General features: G+C 40.2%; 1 protein-coding gene across 1 annotated transcript in view; it reads right to left on the reverse strand.

Moving 5' to 3' along the window:
• LOC149233535 (Zinc finger, C3HC4 type (RING finger) family protein) overlaps positions 1-27,705 on the reverse strand; it is a 357,687-nt gene that overhangs the window by 36,346 nt on the left and 293,636 nt on the right. Inside the window, exons 10-12 of the mRNA XM_089379789.1 lie at positions 1,773-2,296; positions 671-1,627; positions 396-572 (exon numbers count right to left, since the gene is read on the reverse strand). Of these exons, the coding sequence (XP_089235915.1) occupies positions 396-572; positions 671-1,627; positions 1,773-2,296 (1,658 nt within the window). The remainder of the gene's footprint in view (positions 1-395; positions 573-670; positions 1,628-1,772; positions 2,297-27,705) is intronic.

Raw genomic sequence — 27,705 nt, forward strand, 5'->3', positions numbered from 1 at the left:
TGATTGTTGTACATACTAGTAACTACAATGGAATCATGGATGCCATATCTATCTTGATTTATGCAAAAATATGCATGTTTTCATGTCTTCTACAATTAATTTGGTATTTGGGATGTTTGTTTTGAGTATAAATGCAAAAAAATATAAAAAATATATATATATATAGCAGACGCTTCCGTGGACGCTTCGCTTCCTAGATTTTTGGAAAATGACGCTTCCGCGCTCCGCGCTTCCGCTTCGCTCCCGCTTCGTGCAACATTGGTCTTTTCAGAGCAATGAATTTCTTCTCTACTTTCATGTTTTTTTTATTTCACATGCTTCAATAATGTGGAACACAAGCCTATGCTGTTTGAACTGAAAGTGTCCATTTATTTCACAAAAATACAACCACAAACCTGCTCAACTACAAGGGCTGCTTGAGATGTTGCTAGCTGTTCCTGAAGAGCTAGTGTTTTTTGCAAAAGTGATTGCTGCTCAATGCCCATGGGAATGCCAGCCACGGAAAGCATGTCAGCAACAGCATGCACTATCTCTGATGTTGACACTCTTGTTACAGTGGGATCATATTTTTCCTAATTACAACAAAGCACCATTAGCACAGCAGTAAGTATACAATCAAAATACTATGTGAATTATGCCGCTGCATTGCACAAAAGGACAGACAGCTTACCTGATTTTGAATGCTGACCTTAATATCTTCAGCATTAGCCTTTCTAGCACCCTGAACCCTCTGTATATGCTGGTTGCCAAATCTGATGAAAGCTTCCCTATTTTCAGCACCCATACAAGAAGAACTTCCTGCTTCCATACTCCTAAATGAAAGGACATTAGATGACAAAAGAATCTCAATTTTTCCTGGAGTTGTTTCTATTTTAAGTCTATACAATGCCTGACCAGCTGATGGTCGCACATCCTCTGGCACTTTACCATACTTGAGCTTTAATCCTTCTTCACTGTCTGAACGCCATGCAATAACTTCCCCAGCATAAAATGGTCTCAGGGGATGAAACTGTACTTGCATGGCATCTGATGGTATCAGTTCCTGACCTATTAAACTACCTTGGTGCAGAGAACTTCTGCAATGACCCAATGCATTCCTATTGAGAGATGCTAACCTAAGAAGATCCAAAGCCCTTACTTCCATGCCAATTGGCACATTAAATAAGGTACTAATTGGCAGGCATAATGGTGAATCTAAGAGTCGGCTCACAACAACAGCAAGAATATCTGAGACAGCTACTGCATCTGGGGGCTCTCCAACCAAGATAATTTGCTTAGAGCGGTCCACAAATTGGAGGACTCGATGCCCAGCTTCATTTCTCCATTCTTCAAAGAGTCCTTGTTTCATGTTGGGCACATTCAAAGTTATATCAACTGATGATGGGAGCATTATAAAACGTGTATAAACAGAACGTACAAACTGCAACTTTTCTGCAGCAGATTCTAGGACTTTGGTAACTTCATCATTGGTTAAATATCTTAAAGCAGGGACATGCTCCTTAAAGTTCTGAATAACCATCCAAACTGCACTTTGGAATGACTGACTGAGCATCTTGCTGGCAACCATTTTCAGAAAAAATGACCCCAGAGCTGCTAGCATTTCCAAAGGCCGACTCTGATCAAGTTCCTGTTGTAAAAATCCAACATGTAACTTAATTGCTTAACTATGATGGTTTAAACTTTAAATTAGCTAGACTCTTCAAACTATAGTTTCTTATATTGCATGTAGAATGTTCCAATATCAACAAAAGATAAAATATACCAAAGCTTACCTCAACAACAACATCTGATAACTTTTTTACTCCAATTTGTACACAAAGTTCTTCAGAAAGTTGTGGATTGACAAATCGTAACCTGGACGTGTCAATTTCACTTAAAAGACAAGATCCACGAGGATCAATATAGACACAAGCTCTAGCATGTACCAATCTGCATCCTTCATCAGGAACAATCGCATCATGTGCTGGGAAGAGAGTTCCATCTGATTGTGATTTCTTTCCTTCGTCACATATAAACTGTAAAAGTAGTAAAACTGCACGCAGTTCATTGGGATTGAGATGTTGATACCCACTTGCCTGCTGGATTTGTACCAAGAGGTTCCTTGCACTGTCAAAAGTTGGAGTTTCCTGCAGTCCAATCTCTCTTAAAATCCTGACATATGGAAGATACAAACTTGGGAGCTCAAAGGCAAATGGGGCCAAGTTCACTCCAAGCCGCACATAAAGAGCACTTGCTGTAACAAGCCTGGTGCCATTTGCAACTGGTATAAATGACACCTTTTGTAATTCCAAGATATCTGCGAATAACAGATAAAGATTCTTTTATTTAATAGAATTCCCACAATAGAGTGGTATATAACAATTGCATCCTAAGCACATTTCGATAGGAGTCCATCTAAAATACAACGAGAAAGGAGATGGCGCTATCTTTGTTGAAAAAATCATATTCATATCAAATCTTTCCATCTTCAACATCATTCAACATCCAATGAGAAGAGATCGGAAACATGGGAAACTGACAACACAACAATCTCAAAACAAAACGCCAAATATATTCATGACATTTGCTTAGACTTCTCACAAGGATATATTCTGCAAATAGAAAAGTTCAAACATATAAAAGTTTTTTCACTGTGCAGGAACTGCATCCATATGTTGCCTATTACTGATATTTGTATACAAATCTAAGTGGTTTTCATTCTACAGTATGGTGGCCATGACTATGACGTTTCCTGAATACATAACAATATTTTTATCATCTGTTCCTTTACAGGGATTTTAATTGTATCCTCATTAAAAGTTGCCTCTCCCATGCACCTGTCAACCCAACATCACATTATCGTTATGACATCTGGGGTCCTAGTTAAACTTGCTTGGTCTTGTCTTACATTGAGTGAGATTTGTCAATATGTTCTTCAACTCTACTCAATTTTAATTGAATTTCATTGTCGTTGAACTCAAACTGGACCCCACCGACCCCACCACCACCCCCCCACAAACCACACACAGAAAATAAAAAATGAAATATATTTGAGTTCAACGACAAAGTTTGAAATTTAAACATAAATACAATTGTAATTTGCAAAAAGAAACTATTGTTCAAGACAACATTAAAAGGATATTCGTAATGTCAAATACTTGTAACTTTGAAATTGTTTCACAAACTTAAAATTCTACATAATTTAAAACATAATCACAATATTTATTCTTGCCACCTACTTGTAACATCATAAAGCTCTAAATCATCAATATAAGTTTATTAATATCCAACAAACGACCAAAAAAGTAGATCAAACAAACTGCTCATTTCATAAGTGGTGATACATGGTAGGATAGTGAAGGCCATTCCTACAAAAGCAAAAATCAAAGCTAAACTATAAGATCTAAGCTCATCTTCAATGCCAAAAAAGATACATTGATTTTGAGAAGAGTACAAGGTAAAGAGCCTTAAGATTCCTGTTACCCGCCAAGATTCTTGGACGGCCAGCGGGCCAACATCCCTACACATTAGCTTGATGATGATGGCATGCCAACTCCACTAGCATCTGCACCAGTCATTACACCTCTCGCCATTTGGCATGCCTCTTCGATGAAGGTGGGCTACCACCTTACTAGGGGGGTTAATATTTAGCCCTAGTCCAGTGTGTTCAAATATGTAATTAGGTTCGGTCTTCATAATGTCTTATGTAATCTTGATTTTATGTATTTGATGTAAAGAGAAAAAGAAAATTTATTATTATTATTTGTATAGCATGGGTTTCATGATCTAGGTCAAATTGTTTTTAGGTCAAGCACCCATTGTGTGCTTCTAGGGTTTGTCATAAAGTCAAAGAGTCATTTTTAATTTGTTATATGCAATAGACCCTATTGGGCATCTTGTATCAAATCAAAAGAATTTATGTAAGTCAAGTTTGTGTCATAAAGTACTATACTACTAGGTTCACTCTCTCTAATATTAAAGTGAGTTGAGAAAATAGCTTTATGAGAAAATTAGAAAAGGTATACAACTTGAAAAGGGTACTAGGAGGCTTTTAAGTAATGGGGCCAATGTATGAGGGGGGTCATTTGGGAAAAGTGATCTCAACCACACATCTTGAGATTTGAAGATTAAATGTCAATCATTGAATCCTAGGTTTAAGGATTCAATATTTTCTAAGAGATAAAAGGAAAAGGGAGAGCTCATTCTTCATTATTCACTCATGAGATTATTGAGAGAGCAAGAGGAGAGGAGAAAAGGAGATCTTCAAGGACGGTTTGCTGCAAGAGAAAGGAAACATGCATTTCTAAGAGGAGACAACCATTGAAAAGCACAATTTTCAAGGAGGCAAACATAGAAATCGAAGGGGGCTGGGGGACAGTCAGCATGCAGTTTGAGGAAGCAGCAGTACAGAAATCGAAGGCAGAGGCACAAGTTTCGAGGCTGCTGTGCACAGGATTCGAGGACTGTTCCTCTATTGTTTGTGCCCAATTTTTGAGGCAGAAATCTCAGGCTTGCTGCTACATGCAGCGCTGAGTTCGAGGTAGTTTCCTGGCACGAAAATCGAGGGACAGCAGTCTCCTCCAGCGCAGAAATTGAGGCAAGTTTAGGCACGAATTTTGAGGCATCTACAGCAAAGATTTCAAGGATGAGTTTGCACTGTTTTCGAGGCAGATTTGGCACTGATAACAAGGCAGAATTTCTGGGCATGAAATTTGTAAATCTGGAAATTATTTTCAGTGGGCACAAATTTTCGGAAATTGAATTAAATGCTTCAGTTGAAGGAAATAAGTATTGTGGTTAATTTTATGTACTTAAACTAATTTTCTCAAGAAATAAAATCATCCTTCAAAGACCAGTTTTCCCGAAAAGGTTGTGGGGTTTTTCTGGGGCCACATTGACCAAAAATAAGCATCTCTCATGCTTGAAATGCTTGCCTAAATTTAGCTTTAATTTCAGCTGATAGGAAATGTGTTAAATAGTAGAAGCACTCATTAAATGTTCACAATGAAGGTATACTGAAAATTATATCAGCATGACAAAACATGTGGGTTGGGTCAAATAAACACTTGCAAAATTGTAAACTGGGGTTGGGCTGCACATCATTAATTTTCTACATTAACTACTAGATTTTCATTACTGGCATATGTTGTTTTATGGAATTTATATTTTCGCTCAATAATTATCAGTGAAGCACCACCCTTATTAAACCCGCAGGTAAGAACGGGTCGGACGGATGACCCTCATTAAACCCGCATTCTTTACCATTATTCGGCAGGTTTTGTACAAGACCCGTCTACCCTCATTAGACCAGCGGGGTAGCCTATAAGACTCCCATTGTACCCCTATAAGACCCTTCGGGCAGAAAAACCCCAAACTGTCCAAAAATTCATCATTTTTTTTTTTTGGCAATGAGGTGGAGGAAAAGGGAAATTGGAGGGAAAAAAACTTTATAAGCACCTCTCTCCCTTCTATTTCTCATTCACTTGTCATTTGAGTGTTTGGCTAATTTGTGTGAGTGTTGAAACTTAAGAGTAAAGCTAAAAGAGCGTGAAAGAGCTGTTGGAGGAGGCTAAAGGAGGCTTCATCGGATCAGACTAAGCTTCAAGTAGGTTTCATGAACCTAGTTAGAATGTTTTCCATGTAATTATTTTTGTTTTTTTTTTTAATTCTTTTTTATGTTTGCAATTTTTTTTTGATTGGGGATGCTTGTGGGTGAGAAACTCAGCCACACAGGGCTGCTGTGTGGCTGAAAAAATCAGCCACACAACGGCCACGTGTGGCTGAGTTTGTGGCTGATTTTCTCAGCCTCAACCAAAAAAAATTGCAAATTAAACAAAAAAAAAATAATTTATTTTTTTTCTTCCAGATTTTGTTACCATGCCACCAAAGGGTTTCAAACAGTCTCGTGATTCGGCATGGGCACATGGTCAACGAATCATTCCTGGTAATGACCACAATATCAAGTGCAATTATTGAAATGCCACAATGTATGTAGGCATAAACAGGCTGAAATACCACCTAGCCAAAATTCTTGGTCATGGTGTGGGATGTTGTCAAAGTTGCCCTGATGAAGTCACTACTGAAATGGTAATTGCTTTGGAATCCATTAAAGAAGCAAGTTCTAAGAGGGCAAGAAGGAAGGATGAGATTGTTGGGATAGGTAGATCTTCATCTCAGAGTGAAACAGAGCTTCAAAGTCCAGATATCGATAACTCCTCTTCCACTGCTATGGCAAACAAGAATATAACCTCTTCTTTCTTCAGTCCTCGTACAACTCTAGGATCTCAACCAACCTTGGACAGTTTCAATGATAAGAAGAGGAAGGAGACAAATATGGCAGTGAGGAGGTTTTGGTACCATAACAGTCTTTCATTCAACTATGCACAGTCTTATTTTTATCAGCCCATGGTGGATGTCATTGCATGTGCTAGCCCTGGATACAAAGCCCCAACTTATAATGCACTTAGGGGGAAAGAGCTAGATGAGGAGCTTGAGTGTGTCAAGGAACAATTGGAGAGCATTAAAAGCTCATGGAAATTTACGGGTTGTACACTTATGTCTAATGGGTGGACAGATCAGAGGGGTAGAACAATAATAAATTTTGTTGTAGCTTGCCCTAAAGGAACCATGTTCTTAAAATCCATTGATGCATCTGCAAATGTAAAAGATGCACATTTGATTTTTTTCATTGTTGGTTGATGTGGTGGAGGAAGTTGGGGTTGCAAATGTTATCCAAGTAATCACTAACAATGCCCATTGCATAGACTTGATGCTAGAGGACATAGGGAAGTTGGAGTGGGTGCAAAGCATTGTGCAAGAATGCAAGCATATTACCAAGTATATTTATAGTCATGCTTAGGTGTTGAACCTTATGATGTAATTCACACAGGGTGAGCTTAGTCGCCCAGCTGTCACACGGTTTCCTACAAACTTTATTTTCCTCTAATGCCTTTTGTATGAGTACCAAGCTTTGAGAAGAATGTTTTGTAGCCAACAATGGGTATTCTGGAAAGATAACACAAAACCGGAAGCAATGTCTGTGAAAACATTTGTCTTTGCTGATAGTTTGTGGGACAAAGTGACTGAGATTGTCAGCTTCACTGAACCCCTTGTGAAAGTCTTGAGATTGATGGATGGAGAGAAACCTGCAATGGGATATATTTATGAGGGTATGGACAGGGCCAAAGAGGCCATCAAGACTTTTTATAAGGGAAATGAATCTAAATATATCCCTATATGGCAAATTATTAATTCCAGGTGGGACAGGCAACTACATTCACCATTGCATGCATCAAAAGCATATCTCAATCCGAGCTTATTCTATAATGAGGGGTCTAGCATTCAAAGAGATCCTGAGGTGATGAGAGGTGTCATGATATGCATTGAGAAGATGTTCCCGGATGTAGATATTAAGGAAAAATCAACTTACAACGAGATATATACAAGGAAGCATCTGGCATGTTTGGATTCAACTCAAGCCAACGTCTCAAGGACAAGAAAATGCCTTGTAAGTGGAAATTGTTAGAATTTAGCTTGTAATTTTGCTAGTTCTCTTTTATATGTTTGCCATTGCAAACTGATAATCTTTTTTGTTATTTTTTACAGCTCATTGGTGGATAGATTGTGGCACTGAGGCACCACAATTACAAGAATTTGCCATCAAAGTTCTGAGTCAACCCTGCAGTGCTTCTTCTTGTGAGCGCAATTAGTCAGTGTTTGAGCACATCCACAACAAAAAGAGAAACAGGTTGGAGCATGAGAGGTTGGAGAAGTTGGTTTTCATCTACTACAACCTTCGAATGCTCAGAAAACAAGTGCAATCAAAAGATATAGATCCAATTTTATTGGATACTATTGATTTAGAGTCTGAGTGGGTTGTGGAGAAGGAGGCCCCTGATTTGAGTTGGCTTGATGAAGAGACTGAGGATCTCTCTAGTTTGCCATCTCAAATGGAGACTCCAAATACACCTACCTCACAGTTCCTTCAACCTTCTGATGTTAGCACTAGCTCCATGAGGGCTTATTGTAGGCCTAGCCGTCCATGAGAGATGAGACACAAAATTGTTATGAGACAATCATTTATCATTTATGACATATATATTTGAATTTTGAACTTGCTGACATTTTTTATTTTAATTATGGAATCATGATTCCTTTTCTTATTCATTATCTAAATGTTTTGCTTACAAAAAATTGAATATGTTATGTTGCACTTTTATAGATATGAGATTATGTTATGAATTATTGTATATATTGTGGTTTTTATAACTAATAAGGATTGGAATTGTCATTAGTTTCTTTTTTGTGCTTCAAATTTACCATATTTAAGTTTTTTTGGTATTTTCACGAGTCTTATATGAGTCTTATAAGGGTCGTTCCCGAGTCTTATACGAGTAGATGAGTCGATGCCTCGCCGAGTCTTATACGAGTATGAGTCGTGCAACATTGATAATTATTGTTGCATGTCTAGCTTCTTCAATAGTTTTGGGCTTGTACAACTTCAATTTTGCTCAGATATACTCCTTAAGTCCACATCTATACATTTTTATCAGTTCCTCATCAGATAATCCTCTTTGTCTTACAGTTAATACTTCCCATTCATGGGTATATTCACTTATAGACCCTTTTTACTTGAGATGAACAATCTTTTTGTAGACATCATCCTCTTCTTTGTCATGAAATCTCTTTAGTAAGGTATCCACAAAATTCTTCCAAATAAATGAACGAGCTTCACATTTGTTGGACCACCATAGGAACCAATCATATGCTTCAACTTCCAAGTTGTTGGATGCAGTCATGATCTTCTCTCGCTCACCTATTGGCGGGTTTGACTAAAAAATGGCCTCCATTTTATTAACCCATACAATAACACCTCTATGATCTTTACCATCATACTTAGGTAATTCTCTTTAATTAGTGTCATTTTCTGGAAATTTCGTATAGTACAGACTTCCCTGGAAGTATATTTGCAGAAATTCATGATTTAAAAAATCTGCACCTTCTGCAATCTTGGGACTTTGTGTTGGTTCTTGAGTGATTAAGGGATTAAAAATTGGATTAAATCCTCCCATTAACTGGCTCAACATTATCTATTTTTCTAATATCACTTGCCATTTTCTCTTGAGTTACAATTATCCTCTCTTGACCCTCTCCCAACTCTATTTGCTTCCTTTCGACATTATTGAGGCGTCATCGCATTTTATCAAGTTCTTAAAATTTCTTTGAATTGTCGTCGTCATTATTACTCCCCATTTTTTTTCTTTTTCTTGGTGGAACAATTTTTTTTTTAAATAATACTATTAATTTTTATTTATTTAAATTATATAATATATATTTAAATTATAAAAAACTATTTAATTTAATTGTGTATATATATCCCTCGCGTCCAAAATCATGGGTCACCACGAAACGGTGGGGTCGAACGTTGACGGTTGGGTCCATTGATTGACCATGAGGATAAATGTTGACTGCCAGAGTTTGCCGGCGGTTGTTGGAACCAGTCGCAGGGACAGGGATTGCTACGTGGAGGAGACGCAGGGGAAAGAAGTCAAGGTGTCGTGGAGTTATCAATCAATGCCCGGAAAACATCAAGTCGAAGTGTCGTGGAGAAAGACAGTGTGAGTGGCGGAGTACAGTTGATAGGGAAAATGACGGTGGGCAGGGGACGAATGCACTACTTCCTAGGGTTGGAAGTTTGGCAGCAGAATGGAGAAATCTTCCTTGGGCAAGGGAGGTATGCTACAGAAATCCTGAAAAGGTTCAGGATGGGAGACTGTAGACCTATGGCTACGCCAATGATCACCAACTGGAGGAAGATTGATGCATCAGAAGACAAGGATGTGGATCCCACCCTATTAAGACAGCTCATAGGGTCCCTCATGTATCTGCTCAATACCAGGCCAGATATTTGCTACACTGTCAACACCCTCAGTCAGTTCATGGTGGAACCAAAGAGGCCACATTGGGCAACAGCCAAACACATTCTCAGGTATTTATAGGGAACAGTTGATTATGGGCCCTTATACACCAAGGGGAAGGATATCGGGTTGAGTGGATTTACTGATGCAGATTGTGGAGGAAATTCAGTAGATTGGAAAGTACCTCTGGGTACTGTTTCAACATTAGATCAGGAATGACCTCCTGGTGCAGTAGGAAACAAAAGTTCGTGGCTCTGAGCCCATCTGAGGCAGAATATATGGCAGCACGCACAGCTTCGTGTGAGGCCATATGGCTTAGAAAACTATTGGTAAACCTATTCAGAAGAAATATGGAGGCGACCAGGATCATGTGTGATAATCAGAGTTGCATCAAACTCTCTGAGAATCCAGTATTCCATGATAGGTCGAAGCATATTAATATCCGCTGTCACTTTGTCAGAGACTGTGTACAACAAGGAACTGTACAATTGAGCTACACTCCTATAGGAGAACAAGTGGCAGATATCCTCACCGAGGCCCTTGAAAGTCAAAATTTGACTACTTCAAGGAAAAGATGGGGATGGTAAAGAACCCCTTTTAGAAGTAATGTGTTAGCAGCACGAATGAAGAGGGAGTTGCAGTGCAGACGTAGTGTTGGGAGAAAGGACCAGCAATAGCACAGATGCAGAGGGAGTTGCAGTGCGGATGCAGTGTTGGGAGAAAGGACCAACAGCAACACAGATGCCGAGGGAGTTGTCATACAGATGCAGCAGTGGAAGTGGCAGATCCATGGCTACCAGTGCCGCAGATGTTGGGCAGGAAGGCCTAGCTTCAACACAGGTACCGATGTCGAATGATCAGAGTAATACTCGGTGAGGAGCATTGCTAGAGCACAGTCCTCGCTAAGAGAGAGTGTTGAATTGGGGTAGCATCGGATGTGCTCTAGCCACAAAATCTGGTGAAGAGGTTGGGGCACATGAGATTTCCAATACCCAGAAAGCGTTTGAGCAGATTCTAAACAGTTCATGAGATATTAAAATAATTAATATTTTTAATGGAGTCGCTAAATCTAAACTTAGGGAAAATAAAATATTAATGTGTATTAATATGAAACTGTGTAACAATGGTCCAAAAGACATGGAACAAGCCAGATCTAATCTTAGTCGTTGATTAGGGACTTAATCTCGACAATTGATTTGTCAACGAGAAAAGTATAAGAGGAGGTTTGAGGGTCACTTGGAGGAAACACTGAGGGAGACCAATCAATTCAATTTCTACAGGGGGGTTTGCTGAGAAATTGAACTAGTGGTCTAGAGAGCAATCAGGAGACAAGAAGTACAGAACAAAGAGACGAGAGATCAGCGTAGAGGCAGAAGCAAGGCCAGAGAAAGCCACGCAGAGGCGGCAGAGACTACACAAAGCCAGCAAGGCCTGCGTCATCCACGCAGAGGCTGTAGGAGTGATGCAGAAAGCTAGAGAGGTTGTGCAAAGCCTCAGTAGGTTGACACATAGGGTTTCAAGCTGACACAGAGGGTTTCAGGCTGACGCAGAGGTCAATAGGGCCTACGCTGGGTTCAGAAGAAGTGCTAGAAATTTGTCTATCTATGGGTAAGCTAGTTTGGCACCTTGTTGTACTAGAAAATTGTCGAATAATAAAATCCTCCCGTGCTGCACCGGTTTTCCCACATTGGGTATTTCCGGGGACATTAGTCCAAAATAACTATGTCAAAGTGTGCATATGTTTGTTTCTATATACGGTGTGATATCTGCAACAGTATTTATTTTAATGTTTGTTGAAGTAATTTCATGAATAACTTATGATGAAATAAGTAGGAAAAGTAAGTCAGTTGCTGCAGTGATAGAATTTTCACAGGTTTCAACCGAGGCATTTGTCTCAGACTGAGAGGTACTACTGTCAAGGAAATTCTCTATTGGGTAAGCCGGATTTGGCACCCATATTGTACTCTGAAATTGCTTAAAAAGAAAACACTCAGATCGCTGCATCGGTTTTCCCGCATTGGGTTTTTCCGGGGACAATGGTCCAAAAATAACGGTGTCATTTTGTGTGCTTGTTTATGTTTCCTTCAGTCGATCATCTGTAATATGTTGAGCATACATTAGTGTTTATTTTCAGTACTTACATTGTAAATAACTTGTTAAGTAACGGAACAAGTAGGTAGGAATAAATCAGTAAAATGCATGGAGGGTTTCTAACTGGTAGACTTAGAAACTTCAACATCGTATCAGAGCATGGTTGGAGATCACAGAAGAACGGAGGACATTAGTCGAGCGGAGCAATAACACAAAAAACAGTTGTCTCAAGTGACAGAAGTTGTTTCTAACAGAGCAGCAACCAGGGACGGGTGACGCACTACCTACGTCATCCAGGGTGAGCCAGGAAGAGGCAGTGCAGAGGCTAAGGGAGGCAAAGGGAGACTCATGTAGAGCCACAAAGAAGCTAGGAGGGTTGACGCAGTTGGTTGACGAGGCCTGGTTGCTAGCGCCGGGATTGTGCAGAGACTATGAGCTCTCACCTTCAGGTTGTCGGGGTTAGGAGGCTTTGGGAAAGTTGCAGAGTAGAGTTAATGAGGTACTGTAGTCAGAACAGTACTTGACAGGGCAAGGCCAAGAGGAGGGAGTTGCTATAGAGGGTTTCTAGCCGAGAAATCCGGATCAGTGGTGTAGTTGCACAGACGACCAGAGTAGGGGGCATCTCGACATCGACAGAAGTAATTTCAAGAGGGAAATCGAGACTCAGAGGGAGTCACATCGAGAACTTCCAGGAGGGAAGTAGAAGAGCATCATGGCACTACACGGAGTAAGAGACCAGGACAGGCTGGACGAAGTGTCAAACTTCACAGTCTGGAAGGCCAAAATCTTATTTGTACTTAACAAAAATCATGTCAAGCACTTCGCCTTGAAGACAATAGTTATCCCAGTCGACCCAACTGAGAACAACAAGTACAAGGAGGCAATGGCGAGGGCCAAGAGCATCATCCTTGATGGGGTCAAGGACCATGTAGTACCACACATTGCCGAGAAGAAAATGGAAAATGAGATGTGGGAGCCGGAGGCCCTAAATAAATTGTACCAACATTCTTCTGTGCAGAGAAGAATGTTACTAGAAAATCAGTTCAGGTCATATCAGATGAAGAAGGGAGAACCGACTAACACCTTCCTCAGAAGACTGAATGAGATCCGAGATCAGTTGACTGCCATAGAAGCCATGTCGGATCAAGAATTGATGGTCAGAACAGCCCCGAATGCAGTCTCAGAAGACTGGGAGGTATTTGTCCAGAGTATACTAGGCAGAGGGACACTTCCACCTTAGGATGAGATGTGGGTGGCTCTTCGCCAAGAAGAGATCAGACGGCAGTCAAAGGCGAGAAGCAACAGTAAGGGGATCAGAGTCAAAAAGGAAGAAGAGGAAGATGTTGCCCTAGCATTTGAGGGAAAGAAAGAAAAGCAGAAGAAGAAGGATCTCTCCAAGATCAAGTGCTTCCACTATGGGGAGTTGGGTCATTATGCGACCCAATGTCCAAAGGAAGAAGAGTAAGGGAGAGTCTTCCGAGAATAAGGCAATGCCAGCAAGGGCAGAGAAGGAAGTGAAGACAGACGATCATTGTGCCATGAGTGCACATGCACCACTTGAGCGGAAGTGGGGAGACATCGAGCTATAGTCAAACGACTACAGGCGATGAGGGCCAGGATCCTCGAGGTACCTAGCCTCTTAGATTAGACCTTGCTATGGGAGCCCCGAAGAGGAGTAGCAGGACTGGTTGATGTGAGTGGAGGCGGATGTGGATGGAGCAGCAGAGAGAGCTACAGTGTAAGAATTCCGAGACAGCGCGAGGCTAGCAGGTTGCAACAGTGCGAGAGGCACGGGAGTGTTGCAACGGTGCAGAATGGCACAGAGAGGTGTGCAACGATGCAAGATGTAGGGAGTTGTTGCAGCAACACAGAGGCCAGAAAGGGAGCACTTGTCAGTGGCAGAGGGAGCTTCAGCATGAGGAAGGTCTCTAGCCCAGTAGAGAGGTCAGAGTTGGGAGATCAGTGACTTACTTCACAGTAACTGAGTTACAGTGCAGCAGTAGGTAGCACGATGTAGCATGATGAGAGGAGTTGCGGTGCGGATGCAAAAGGAGTTGACGTACAGATGCAGCAAGTGGCAGTGGCAGAACCATGGGTAGCAGTACAAGATACAGCAGTGCAGAGCATGGTGGGCAGCAGACCTAGCATCAACACAGGGACCGATGTCGGATGATCAGAGTAATACTCAGTGAGGAGTATTGCTAAAGCACAGTCCTCGCTAAGAGGGAGTGTTGATTTGGGGTAGCATCAGATGTGCTCTACCCACGAAATTTGGTGGAGAGGTTGGGGCACATGAGATCTCCAATAACCAGAAAGGGTTTGGGCAGATTCTAAACAGTTCAGGAGATATTAAAATAATTAATATTTTTAATGGGGTCCCTAAGTCTAAACTTGGGGAAATTAAAATATTAATGTGGATTAATATAAAACTGTGTTAGAATGGTCCAAAAGACATGGATCAAGCGAGATCTAATCTCAGTCGTTGATTAGGGACTTAATCTAGGTTGTTGTTATGTCAACGAGAAAAGTATAAGAGGAGGTTTGAGGGTTAGTTGGAGAGCACACCAAAGTGATCAGTCATTCTAATCTCTAGAGCGGGGTTTGCTAAGAGAGATAGAATCAGTGATTGGAGTTGCAGCTGAGGGGCAGTGAGTATAGAGAGACAGAAAGGCAGAGATAGTGCTAGGAGATCAGTGTAGGAGCCAGAGAGAGTGACGCAATAGCATCCAAAGCTCACGCAGGGCCACGCAGAGGCAACCAAGAGCTATGCAGTGCTTCAGAGAGGCCAGTATTGCTGATGCAGAGGGCCAGAAGGCTGAGGCAAGGCCTCCTGAGGCTGATGCGAGCCCATTCAGGGTGACGTAGGGCCAGCGTTGGGTAGAGAGACGCTGACGTAGTCCAGAAAGGCAAACAATGGGGTTTCTAGGATAGGTTGAAGCTAAGGAGTTGCCACAAGGTTTATCCGGTGTTTCAGCTGGAACATTTGTCTCAAACTGAGAGGTACTACTGCCAAGGAAATTCTTTGTTGGGTAAGCCGGATTTGGCACCTAGATTGTACTCTGAAATTGGTTAATAAGAAAACCCTTAGATAGCTGCACCGGTTTTCCCGCACTGGGTTTTTCTGGGGACATTGGTCCAAAAATAACGGTGTCGTTTTGTGTGCTTGTTTCTGTTTCCTTCAGTTGATGATCTGTAATATGTTGAGCATGCATTAGTGTTTATTTTCAGCATTTACATTGTAAATAACTTGTTAAGTAACGGAACAAGTAGGTAGAAATAAATCAGTAAAGTGCATGGAGTGTTTCTAATTGGTAGACTTAGAAACTTCAACATGGTATTAGAGCATGGTTGGAGATCACAGGCGAACTGAGGACATCAACCAAGCGAAGCAATAGCAACAGAAAACAGTTGTCCCGAGTGATAGAAGTTGTTTCTAGTAGAGCAGCAACAAGGGAAGGGCGACGCAATGCCTGCAACATCAATGCTGGAAGAGGTAGCGCAGAGGCTAAGGGAGGCAAAGGGAGACTCACGCAGAGCCACGCAGAAGCTAGGAGGGCTGACACAGTGGGCTAAGGAGGCCGGGTTGCTGGTGCTGGGATTGCTCAGAACCTAGGAGCTCCCACCTTCAGGTCGCTGGGTTAAGAGGCTGTGGGAAAGTTGCAGAGTGGAGCTGGTGAGGTAGTCTAGTCAGAACAGTACCTGACAAGGCAAGGCCAAGAGGAGGGAGTTGCTACCGAGGGTTTCTAGCCGAGAAATCCAGATCAATGGTACGGTTGCACAGACGATCAAAGTAGGGGCATCTTGACATCGACAGAAGGATTTTCAGGAGGGAAATCAAGAATCAAAGGGAGTCACATCGAGAACTTCTAGGAGGGAAGTAAAGAGCATCATGGCACTACACGAAGTAAGGACGGAGCGTCAAACTTCGCAGTTTGGAAGGCCAGAATCTTATCCATACTTGACATAAATCGTGTCAAGCACTTCGCCTTGAAGTCGATAGCTATCCCAGTCGACCCAGCTGAGGACGACAAGTACGAGGAGGCAATGGCAAAGGCCACAAGCATCATCCTTGACGAGGTCAAGGACCATGTAGTACCACACATTGCTGAGAAGGAAACGGAAAATGAGATGTTGGAGGCCCTAAAGAAATTGTACCAACATACTTCTGTGCAGAGAAGAATGTTACTAGAAAATCAGTTCAGGTCATATCAGATGAAGAAGGTAGAACTGATTGACACCTTCCTCGTAGGACTGAATGAGATCCGAGATTAGTTGACTGCCATAGAAGCCACACAGAAGCAATAATTGATGGTGAGGACAACCCTTAATGCAGTCTCAGAAGACTAGGAGGTATTTGTCCAGAGTATATTGGGCAGAGGGACACTTCCACCTTGGGATGAGATGTGGGCGGCTCTTTGCCAAGAAGAGATCAGACGGTAGTCAAAGGCGGGAAGCAATAGTAAGGGGATCAAACTCAAAAAGGAAGAGGAGGAAGATGTTGCCCTAGCATCTGAGGGAAAGCAAGAAAAGCAGAAGAAGAAGGATCTCTCCAAGATCAAGTGCTTCCACTATGGGGAGCTGGGTCATTATGCGACAAAGTGTCCAAGGAAGAAGAGTAAGGGAGAGTCTTCCGAGTCTAAGGCAGCGCCAGCAAGGGCAGAGAAGAAAGTGGAGTCAGAGGATCATTGTGCCATGAGTGCACAGACACCACTTGAGCGGAAGTGGGGAGACATCGAGTTGTAGTCTAATGGACTACAGGAGATGAGGCGCAGGATTCTCAAGGTACCCAGCCTCTTGGATTAGACCTTGCTACGGGAGCCCCGAAGAGGAATAGCAAGACTGGTTGATGTGAGTAGAGGCGGATGTGGATGGAGCAGCAGAGAGAGCCACAGTGCAAGAGTCCCGAGACAGCGCAAGGCTAGCAAGCTGCAACAGTGCGAGAGGCACAGGAGTGTTGCAACGGTGCAGAATGGCACAGAGAGGTGTGCAACGGTGCGAGATGCAAGGACTTGTTGCAGCAGTCAGAGAGGAAACACTTGTTAGCGGCAAAGGGAGCTTCAGTGTTAGGAGGGACTCTAGCCTAACAGAGGGGTCAGAGTTGGGAGAACAGTTACTTACTTCTCAATAATTGAGTTGCAATGTAGCAATAGGCTCCACGATGCAACATGATGAGAGTCGCAGTGCGGATGCAGTGTTGGGAGAAAGGACCAGCAGCAGCACGGATGCAGAGGGAGATGTCGTACAGATGCAGCAAGTGGCAGTGGCAGAACCATGGGCAGCAGTACAGGATATAACAGTGCAGATGATGGTGGGAAACAGGCCTAGCATCAGCACAGGGACCTATGCCGAATGATCAGAGTAATACTTAGTGAGGAGTATTGCTAGAGCACAGTCCTCGCTAAGAGGGAGTGTTGATTTGGGGTAGCATCGGATGTGTTCAACCCACGAAATTTGGTGGCGAGGTTGGGGCCCATGAGATCTCCAATACCCAGAAAGGGTTTGGGCAGATTCTAAACGATTCAAGAGATATTAAAATAATTAATATTTTTAATGGGGTCCCTAAGTCTAAACTTAGGGAATTTAAAATATTAATGTGGATTAACATAAAACTGTGTTATGGTCCAAAAAACATGGATCAATCCAGATCTAATGTTAGCCATTGATTATGGACTTAATCTCAGCCGTTGAGATGTCAACAGGAAAAGTATAAGAAGAGGCTTGAGCGTCACTTGGAGAGTACACCAGATGTCAATCATTCTATACTCTAGAGCGAGGTTTACTAAGAGAGATAGAATCAGTGATCAGAGTTGCAGCAAAGGGGCAGTGAGTACAAAGAGACAGAGAGGCAGAGATAGTGCTGGGAGATCAACGCAGGAGCCAAAGAGAGTGACACAGTAGCAGCCAGGGCTCACGCAGAGGTAGCCAAGAGTTGCGCAGTGCTTCAGAGAGGCTAGCGTTGCTGACGCAGAGGGCCAGAAGGCTGATGCAAGGCCTCCTGAAGCTAACGCAAGCCCATTCAGGGTGACGCAAGGCCAGCGCTACGCAAAGAGAGGCTGACGCAGTCCCGAAAGGCAGACGCTGGGGTTTCTGGGGCAGATTGGAGCTGAGGATGTAGGAATTTACAGGGTAAGTTCCTCAGACAGAACACCAAAGGACACCGCTCACAAACAGATCACAGATCAATACACCAGTATTTTGACGTGGTTAAAACCCTCAAATAGGGAAACAGTCCACGGCCTAAGCCAACACGGCCACTTCAGGCAATTTATTAATAAAAGAATGAAAATTTACATATGCTTCACTCATAGATGGATTACCCTACAAATGACCCTCCATGCTCCTTAAATAGAGATCATGGACCAATCGGGTGCTAAGCCACAGATCAAGTGTTGGTAATACCGAGGAGAGAATGAACCGTCGGATCACTACATATCGTGACCATCGGATTGTAAGTTACAAAATGTACATAGTAAAGAAACACACTTTACCTACCTCTATACTAGACCAAGTTGTACTTAACTATTTCCTATGTGTCGGAATATCCTAACATCCCCCCTTAAGAACAACTTGGGATAGGATTTAAGGATTTACAAATATGACACAATAGGAGAAGGAAGGAGGCACTACAGCCTATCCCCCCTTAGTGACAACTTCCTGAACTCCAACCACAAATCGAAGTTTAGTGAACTTCGCCTCTGTGAGAGCCTCTGTAAAGATGTCTGCAACTTGATCATCTGTTGAACAATATTGCACTTCAAAAACATGGTCGTGAATGAGCTTTCTGATGAAGTGCATGTGCAGTTCAATGTGTTTGTTGCGCTGATGTTGGATTGGATCTTTGCATAGCTGAATGGCACTTTGATTATCACACCAAAGTGTAGTCAGATGCTGCTGCTGAAAGCCAAACTCTGACAGGATCTGACGAAGCCACAAGGCTTCCTTACTAGCTTCTACGGCACCACGATACTCTGCTTCTGCTGAAGAAAGAGAAATGGCACCTTGTTTCTTGCAAGCCCATGTAATAGGTCCTGAACCAAGAGTGAACACATAACCTGCAGTAGACTTCCGATCATCAGGGTCACCAGCCCAATCGGAATCAGTGAAACCAACCAATAGAGGAGCTGCTTTGGCACTGTAATGAATCCCAAACTGAACTGTACCTCAAACATAACGAAGTATTCTTTTAGCTGCTTTCCAATGACTTTCATGTGGGTTTTGCATAAACCGAGCAACAAGGCCAACGGCAAAGGAAAGGTCAGGACGAGTATGGGTTAGATACAAAAGTTTTCCTACAAGTTGACACTATAAGGTAGCATCAACTTCAGGAAAAGTACAAGTGACTGAAAGTTTGACTCCAGACTAAAAGGGAGAAGGGGTTGGCTTACAGTCTTCCATGTGAAAATGGCGTAGAATATCACAGGCATACCTGGACTGAGAAAGGGAAATACCTTCCTTGGATTGCAAGACTTGAAGACCGAGAAAATAATGTAAGTGTCCTATGTCTGTCATTTCAAACTTCCTTTTAAGACTAGACTTCACATGGTTTATAAGGTTGGGATCACTACCAATCAGGATAAGATCATCAACATAAAGAACAAGAATGATAAGAGACTTGCCCACTTTCTTGGTGTAGACAGTATTGTCAGAATGACACCTAGAGAAGCCAGATTCTAAAAGAAAGTTATCCATTTTGGCATACCAAGCTCGAGGAGCTTGCTTGAGACCATAAAGGGATTTCTTAAACTGACATACAAGGCTGGAGTCTGTTTGTATAAAGCCAATAGGTTGTTCCATATAGATTTCTTCATGCAAGTCCCCATGCAAGAAGGCGGATTTAACATCCATCTGATGGACTTCCCATTTGAAAGAAGCAGCAAGGGAAAGAACAAGGCGGATAGAGTTTATTTTGGCAACAGGGGAGAAGGTTTCAGTGTAGTCAATGCCTTCAACTTGTGAAAAACCCTTAGCAATAAGACGAGCTTTATGTTTATCAACTTTCCCATCTGGTCCATACTTGGATCTGTAAACAATTTACATCTAACAAGTTTTCGTCCCTTTGGTAGAGAAACAAGATCCCATGTATCATTTGCCAATAATGAATGATATTCTTCATTCATAGCTGCTTCCCAATCTGGATGGCCTGAAGCTTCTGCAAAGGTGTCAAGATCATAATTCACTGAAGCTTGAGCCAATAAAGAAGAGGCTCTCTCGAACTGAGAATGTGTACGTCGCTGATCTGTAGGATCACCGACAAGATCACCTGCTGCATCCCGAGTAGCACGGACCCATTTTGGAAGCTGAGGAGCTGAAGGAGGATCCTAAGAAGGTGGGGGAGGATTTTCATCCTCGCTTTCATCATCTGAAGAAGAAATATTTTCAAAAGTAGAAGAGATAGGGAGAGGTGGCACATCCGCCGAACTAGGCTCGCAGGCCGATATATTTTCAGCAAACTTTACATCTCTTCTAATGATAACATTTTTGGACTTAAGTGGAATAAGTCTATATCCTTTGACATCTTCAGAATATCCAACAAAAATACATTTTTCACTTTTAGGTTCTAAAGCTTTATGTTTCTCATCCGGAATATGGGCCCATGCTTCACTTCCAAAAACACGAAAGTGACTTACATCTGGTTTGATTGAGCTCCATGCTTCTTCTGGAGTGATATTCTTTAAAACCTTAGTAGGAGTGCGATTTATTATGTAATTTGCACAGTTAATTGCTTCTGCCCAATAATTAAGACTAAGTCCTTTAGATTGAAGCATACAATTAGCCATTTCCTTTAAGGTGCGATTCTTCCTTTCAGCTACACCATTTTGTTGTGAAGTATATGGAACAGTATGTTGCATTTGAATTCCATTCTCAGTGCAAAAGTTGATGAATGTGTTTTTAACATATTCTCCGCCATTATCAGATCTTAGCTTAAGAATTTGATGTCCAGATTGTTTTTCAACAAAGGCCTTAAAGGCCAAGAACATGTTAAATACTTCACTCTTGAGTTTTAATAAGTATACCCAAGTGCGTCTGGAGAAATCATCAATGAAAGTTAAGAAATACTTGTAGCCAGAGAATGAAGCAACTGGAAGTGGACCACATAAATCACTATGCACGAGCTGTAAAGGGGCTGAGGCGTGCCAAGAGGCACGTTTTTCAAAACTGTCCCGATGATGTTTTCTGAGTACACATCCGAAACACACACCATCTCTGCAAGATACCATTGGAAGACTTGTCACCATATTTTCTTTACATAGATTCTAAAGAGAGCGATAGTTTAAGTGACCAAATCGCTCATGCCAAAGTTTGCTCACTTCATCATTATGAGCAACAAATACTGAGGGAAGATTTGATGATCCAAAGTTGTGAAACTTATACAACCTTGTAGAATCATCAGCAATGCCAGTAGCTAAAATCTGTCTAAGATCTCTTAGGTCCTTAATTACAACATCGTGAGGTGAAAATTCAACGATTTTACCTTCACCTGAATGGGTTATCTGATATACAGATAGAAGGTTGCAGGATAAGGTTGGAACACATAATACATCATTAAACTGACCATTGTCTATATGAACAGTTCTAGTCCCTACAACACTAAGAGATCTATCATCACCAACATATATATTTTTGGTGTTACAATCATTTAAAGAAGAAAACATGGCTTTGTTTTTGGCCATGTGATAAGAAGCTCCAGAATCAATGAGCCACTCATGAGAAGGAGAAGAAGAAGATACATTTAGTGCATAGCCAGACCGAGATGCTTGACAACCACATGCAGAAAGTGCCATTCCTGAAGATGAAGTTGAAGTTGAAGATTGCTCCAAATGGATGTTATGCTTCTTCATTGTTGCTTCCAAGGCTTCCATCTTCTTAAAGCATTTGGATTCTAAGTGGCCATCTCGATTACAAAAGTTGCAATGTCTATCAGTCTTCTTCCCTTTGTTTTTATTTTTCTTATCATTTTGTTGAAATGATTTTTCATTTTGAGGGAGAAATTGCTTAGGACCCTTGTTTGGTTTAGGACCATTCTTTTTAGGATACAACTTCTTAGGATTCTTTGGATTTGGTTGCTGCTGGGCGGCTAACGCTTTCTTAGAAGAGTTTCCAAGATGAAGAAGACCAAGGTGTAAGAGTTTTTCTTGTTCTCTTATTAAAGAATCACAAAAGGAATCAAAGGAAGGGGACTTGTAGGTTTGTCCTTGAGAAATGAAGGCTTCTCTTGTAGAATGGAAGGTGGAAACAAACACAGAATAGGTTGGTCCCAACTTAGTAAGAATGGAGTAGATAAGGCTACTATCTTCTTTCTTAACCTTAACACCTTCCAAGAGAAGTCTAAGGGTCTTGAACTTGGACAAAAAATCTTCAATGCAAGAAAAATTATTGGGGTCCAATGTAAGCAATTCATTTTCAAGTTGATGGGCTTTAAGTTCATTTTTAATTCCAAAGACTTTAGTAATCTGTTTCATTGCTTCATTAGGAGTATCAAGTTCTGCAATATGGAATCTAAGACCTGGAGAAATAGACATCCCTATCAACCCACGTGCTTGGTCTTGTCTATTTTCCCATTTAGCTGTCTTGTCTTCATCTTTTGGTTTCGTCTCTTGGCCTGTGGCTATTCTGTAAAGACCTTTACTTCTAAGTAAATCCACAATGTAGGACCACCATTGGAAGTAGTTGGTGCTGTCAAGAATAACTTGGCATGGACTTTCCATTTTTAAAAAAACTGAAGCTATAGATGCTGAAACTAAGCGTTTCAATGGAAAGATCTCGAAAAATTAGGCTGTTTCAAAAAAAACGGTTCTGAAAACGGCTTCCGGATGAAGAAGTTATGGCTTTTTAAGAAAATTTGATGAAGTCGCCGACGAAGTGCGGGAATGTGCGGAAATGAAAAATCTGCCCCCACAAAATGGAGAATTGAACCCAAGACCTCTACTCTCATAAATTAGCTTTGCATCAAGTGAGCTATACAAAAAGTTTGAGAAAGAGAGAGAGAGAGGGGGGTTGATGCTTTGGGTTGCGTGCTTGCTTTGAGAAAGCTCTTTTTCCCTACAAAACAAAAAACACAAAACCCAACACGGACATACAAAAAAAACGAACCTTGCGGCTCGAAGTTAGCTTTAGCCGGAAACTAAATATTTTCAAAGACGAACCTTGCGGCTCGAAGTTAGCTTTAGCCGGAAACTAAATATTTTCCTCAATGTTTCTGATTTTCCAAGATCACACTAAGGCGCAGCGGAAAAGAGAATACGCATGAGAAAAATCCTTCCTTTTTGTTTTTGATTTGCCCAGATCGCACAGAGTCGCAGGGCAAAGAGCATACGCAGAAATGAAAGGTATAGATCCGGTAATAAAAAAAGCTAAATAAATCGAAAACCGAAATAAACAGAGAAAAGATAACTGTAAACTGCAAATAAACATTGTATACCTCCAAATCTTAAAAATGACGCAGCTAGGGCTACCGGAAACCTTTTCGCGTGAAACTAAAGGGGTTCCTCACTGGAACAGATGCTCCCAACACAACAAAGCAGTCCTCTCGGCCCGAAAGCAGTCAGAAACAGTAGATCTAGGAAACGGTTGTCGTATGCAGTTCTACCGGCTTCAAATTTGGATCACCAACGGACGCGGCCCTCAAATACCTCTGATACCATGTAGGGATTTACAGGGTACGTTCCTCAGACAGAACACCAAAGCTCACAAACAGATCACAAATCAATACACCAGTATTTTGACATGGTTAAAACCCTCAAAGAGGGAAACAGTCCACGGCCTGAGCCAACCACTTCAGACAATTTATTAATAAAAAAATGAAAATTTACATATGTTTCTCTCATAGACGGATTACCCTACAAATGACCCTCCATGCTCTTTAAATAGAGATCATGGACCAATCGGGTGTTAAGCCACAAATCAAGTGTCGGTAATACCGAGGAGAGAATGAACGTCGAATCACTACATATCGTGACCGTCGGATTGTAAGTTACAAAATGTACATAGTAAAGAAACACACTTTACCTAACTCTATACCTAACTCTATACTAGACCAAGTTGTACTTAACTATTTCCTATGTGTCGGAATATCCTAACAGAAGAGCTGCCGCAAGGTTTATTCGAGGTTTCAGCCAAGACATTTGTCTCAGACTGAGAGGTACTACTGCCAAGGAAATTCTTTGTTGGGTAAGCTGGATTTGGCACCTAGATTGTACTCTGAAATTGCTTCATCAGAAAACCCTCAGATAGTTGCACCGGTTTTCCCACATTGGGTTTTTCCGGGGACATTGGCCCAAAAATAACAGTGTCATTTGTGTGCTTGTTTATGTTTCCTTCAGTTGATGATCTGTAATATGTTGAGCATGCACTAGTGTTTATTTTCAGTATTTACATTGTAAATAACTTGTTAAGTAATGTAACAAGTAGGTAGCAATAAATCAGTAAAGTGCATGGAGGGTTTCTAACTGGTAGACTTAGAAACTTCAACATTCCAAAGGGGAAACTACTAGACCAAGTGGCAACAATGGGACAAACACCCACTATCAACTCAGTTATTGTCGCCTTCTCTTTACGGACTTTTGTCGATGGGTTGAGGCTATAATGACCAAAAGTCGTATACGCAGCGGAACTATTTAAAATACTTCGTAAACAAAGACATTCATCATAGGATAGTAATTGTAAATTGTATATTGTATAAAATAATGAACGTAGGATGATTACAAATGAGAATGAGGGTCCTGTATATATAGCCAGGTAAGTACCCTTTCATAAACAGGCATGTCTCTAAGACATGCATTTTCATTATTAACTAACTAACTAACCATTAGTTAATTTACTTATTATTTATTATTATATTTATATTATTATGATTATTATTTATTATCTATTTTTAATTTATTTTTACATAATTTATGTTCATAACATTGCCTTCTCCTTCAAAAAGCTTTGTCCTCAAAGCTTACTAATGAAGGATCGGATCTCTTCTGTTGTTTGGAATATCTTCTTGTTTCTGAGCTTTTATCTTTGTTGATACAAGACAATATGATGTTCTGAGCGATAGACAAAATTGTCGTACTAAAAACGGATCAGACCATCCTAGATTAATCTTTTGGGAATCTTCTAATCCTTGGAGATGTGTGGTGAATAGTTATCGTATGACCGGATTGAGCTCACTTCAATATTCTTCGGAACATAAGTTTGTTTATGTTCTATGTGATATAGATTTGTAGATTGATTAAGGTGTCTACTCTTGTGATTCGGATGTAGATAAGGAATTTTTCTTGTTTGAACTTCCTTAAACATTTTTATGGCAATTTCCTGATTTCCATCAAGCATTATTGTTGTTGACTATGTTTAAACAACAACCTCTGAGTATGTTTTTACTTCAATAGGGTTTGGATTTGCCTGAACTGTGAGATTAGTGGAATCGATGTTTGTTTCTTCAACTTGGACTGTTACATCTCGAGATTTTGATGCTTCCTTTGCGATAAGTTATTTGAACCTGCTCGTCAATGATTTCTTTTCGGCCTTAAGTTTTTTAATTTGTTTGAGCAGATTTTGATTATGATTTTTGCATTCCTCATTCTCTGAGTCAACTTTATTTTGGGCTTCACGCTTCTCTTCTTTTAAATACTTGATTTGTCTACTAATGTTTGGTTAAGGTTCTTTAAACGTAAATTTTCTTCTTCTTGTTCTAATAAATGCTCCGTAAGTTCCTTCTTTGATGCTTTAGCTTTCTTGACTTGTTCGATTAGTTTTTCTTGGTGATCTCTGAGGCGCGAAATTTCTTTGTCTTTACTGCAGATGACTTCTTCAAGATCTTTTTGTTTCTTTGATATAGTTTTTTTGTTATCTTGAAACATAAAGTCTGAGATATCCTTAAGGTATTTCAATGAATATTTTATTGATTTTGATTTACTTGTTATGTCTCGAAACATGACCATCTTCCCTTTATAAGGAAACATCAAGTCTTGTTTCTCTATGTTTAACATGAATGTACCCAGATCCTTAAACCAGGACTGAGTATGATGTCAGTGTTTTTATCCATCCTTACAACATGAATTGAGATATGTACTCATAATGACCTATTATCACTTCTAGATCACTAATTTTACACTCTTTTTGGTCAAACATATTTTTCCTTACACCAATGCTTAGCTCTGCAATTAATAGCTGATTTTCCAAGTTGATATTGATATAATTTTTATCATTGCTTGAGTTGATGGCGACATTAACTTCTCTTCCTTGGATACTTCCTTTTAACATAATTACTCTGTGATCTGTAACTGAAAGACCATTATAGGAAAATCTTTCTTCCATCGACATTTTAAAATTGAGCTCCATCATTTTTTTCAATGATTGATCCCATTTTGTTTTATTGAGATGACTTCAGGAATATATTTAAAGTTCCTTTGGACTTTGTACTTCAAGCCTCCTTTAAAAGTGTCTTTTTAATATATATATATATAATTCTTCAAAACTCTCTGAATCCAATTTCCTATTATCCTTATTATTTGAAAATTCCTTTGTATTCTATTTATATATTTCTACTTACATTTTTTTCCTTTTCTACTTTAAAAAGAATATTTAAATATTGTTTCAATTGGCTTCTTTTAAATATCTTATTGTCCTTTGTATTTATTTTTTAAATTTCATATAACTCTTTAAACTTTAATTCAACTTCACTTTAACGTAAACTCTTAACTGATATTTTCTCCTTATGTAACCTTTTATAATGATGCCCACTTTGTACTTATATATATTTTCAATAATTTTATGACTTGAACTTTTCTTTAAATACCACTTTATAATATAATACTTATCTTTATATATCTTTTATTTATAATAATTTTTCTTTTTTCTTTTTTAAGTTACAACCCTAGTGAAACGTGGCTATTCACCTCTTTGGGGTATAATACAAAATATATGCTCACTTATGTACTTTTGACTTGGTTAATGTTCTCCAGGTAAAAAGTAAAACTTACCATTCACATAAAGAAATTTTGTATTCCTTTTGTTTTTCTTTTACTTTTAAAATACCATGGGCAATTACCGTGGGTTGGCTTCTAAAACCTCTGTTAATGCTTTCCACATAAAAAGTAAAACTTACCATTCACATAAAGAGATTTTGTATTCCTTTTGTTTTTCTTTTACTTTTAAAATACCATGGGCAGTTACCATGGGTTGGTTTCTAAAACCATCGTTAACATTTTCCACGTTAAAGTAAAACTTACCATTCACATAAAGAGATTTTGTATTCCTTTTGTTTTTCTTTTACTTTTAAAATACCATGGGCGATTACGATGTGTTTCCAAACCACGGACTTGTCAACCACTTAATGAAGAATCAAGATAATATTACTTACTCTTCCTTCTCTTACATATAGTTTTAAATATATTTAGAAATATTCCCTCTTAACTTTATCATGCATTTTTTATCAATAATGTGCTCCTTCAAAATTTACATCAGACTATATTTATTTCTTTTACTTTTTTTAAATCTTTTTTATTTTTTTAATATTTATATGTACTTCTTTTAATTTTATTTTTTTCTTTGACTATCATATTTTGTTCTTCCCTTTTTTTGTTTTTGTTTAATGGCCAAAGCCTTTAATGACGAAACCGGTGGAATGGAGAATCTCCAAGACTGGTGTAGCGAAACGTTGAAATCACAACGACAACAAGGTTGATGATAGGTTGATGGCCAAAGGCCGGATCAGATGTAGCTCTGATACCAA

The sequence above is a fragment of the Pinus tabuliformis genome, chromosome J (assembly GCF_031772625.1).
Source record: "Pinus tabuliformis cultivar Carrire ecotype Pingquan chromosome J, CPIR1, whole genome shotgun sequence".
Classification (NCBI taxonomy): domain Eukaryota; kingdom Viridiplantae; phylum Streptophyta; class Pinopsida; order Pinales; family Pinaceae; genus Pinus; species Pinus tabuliformis.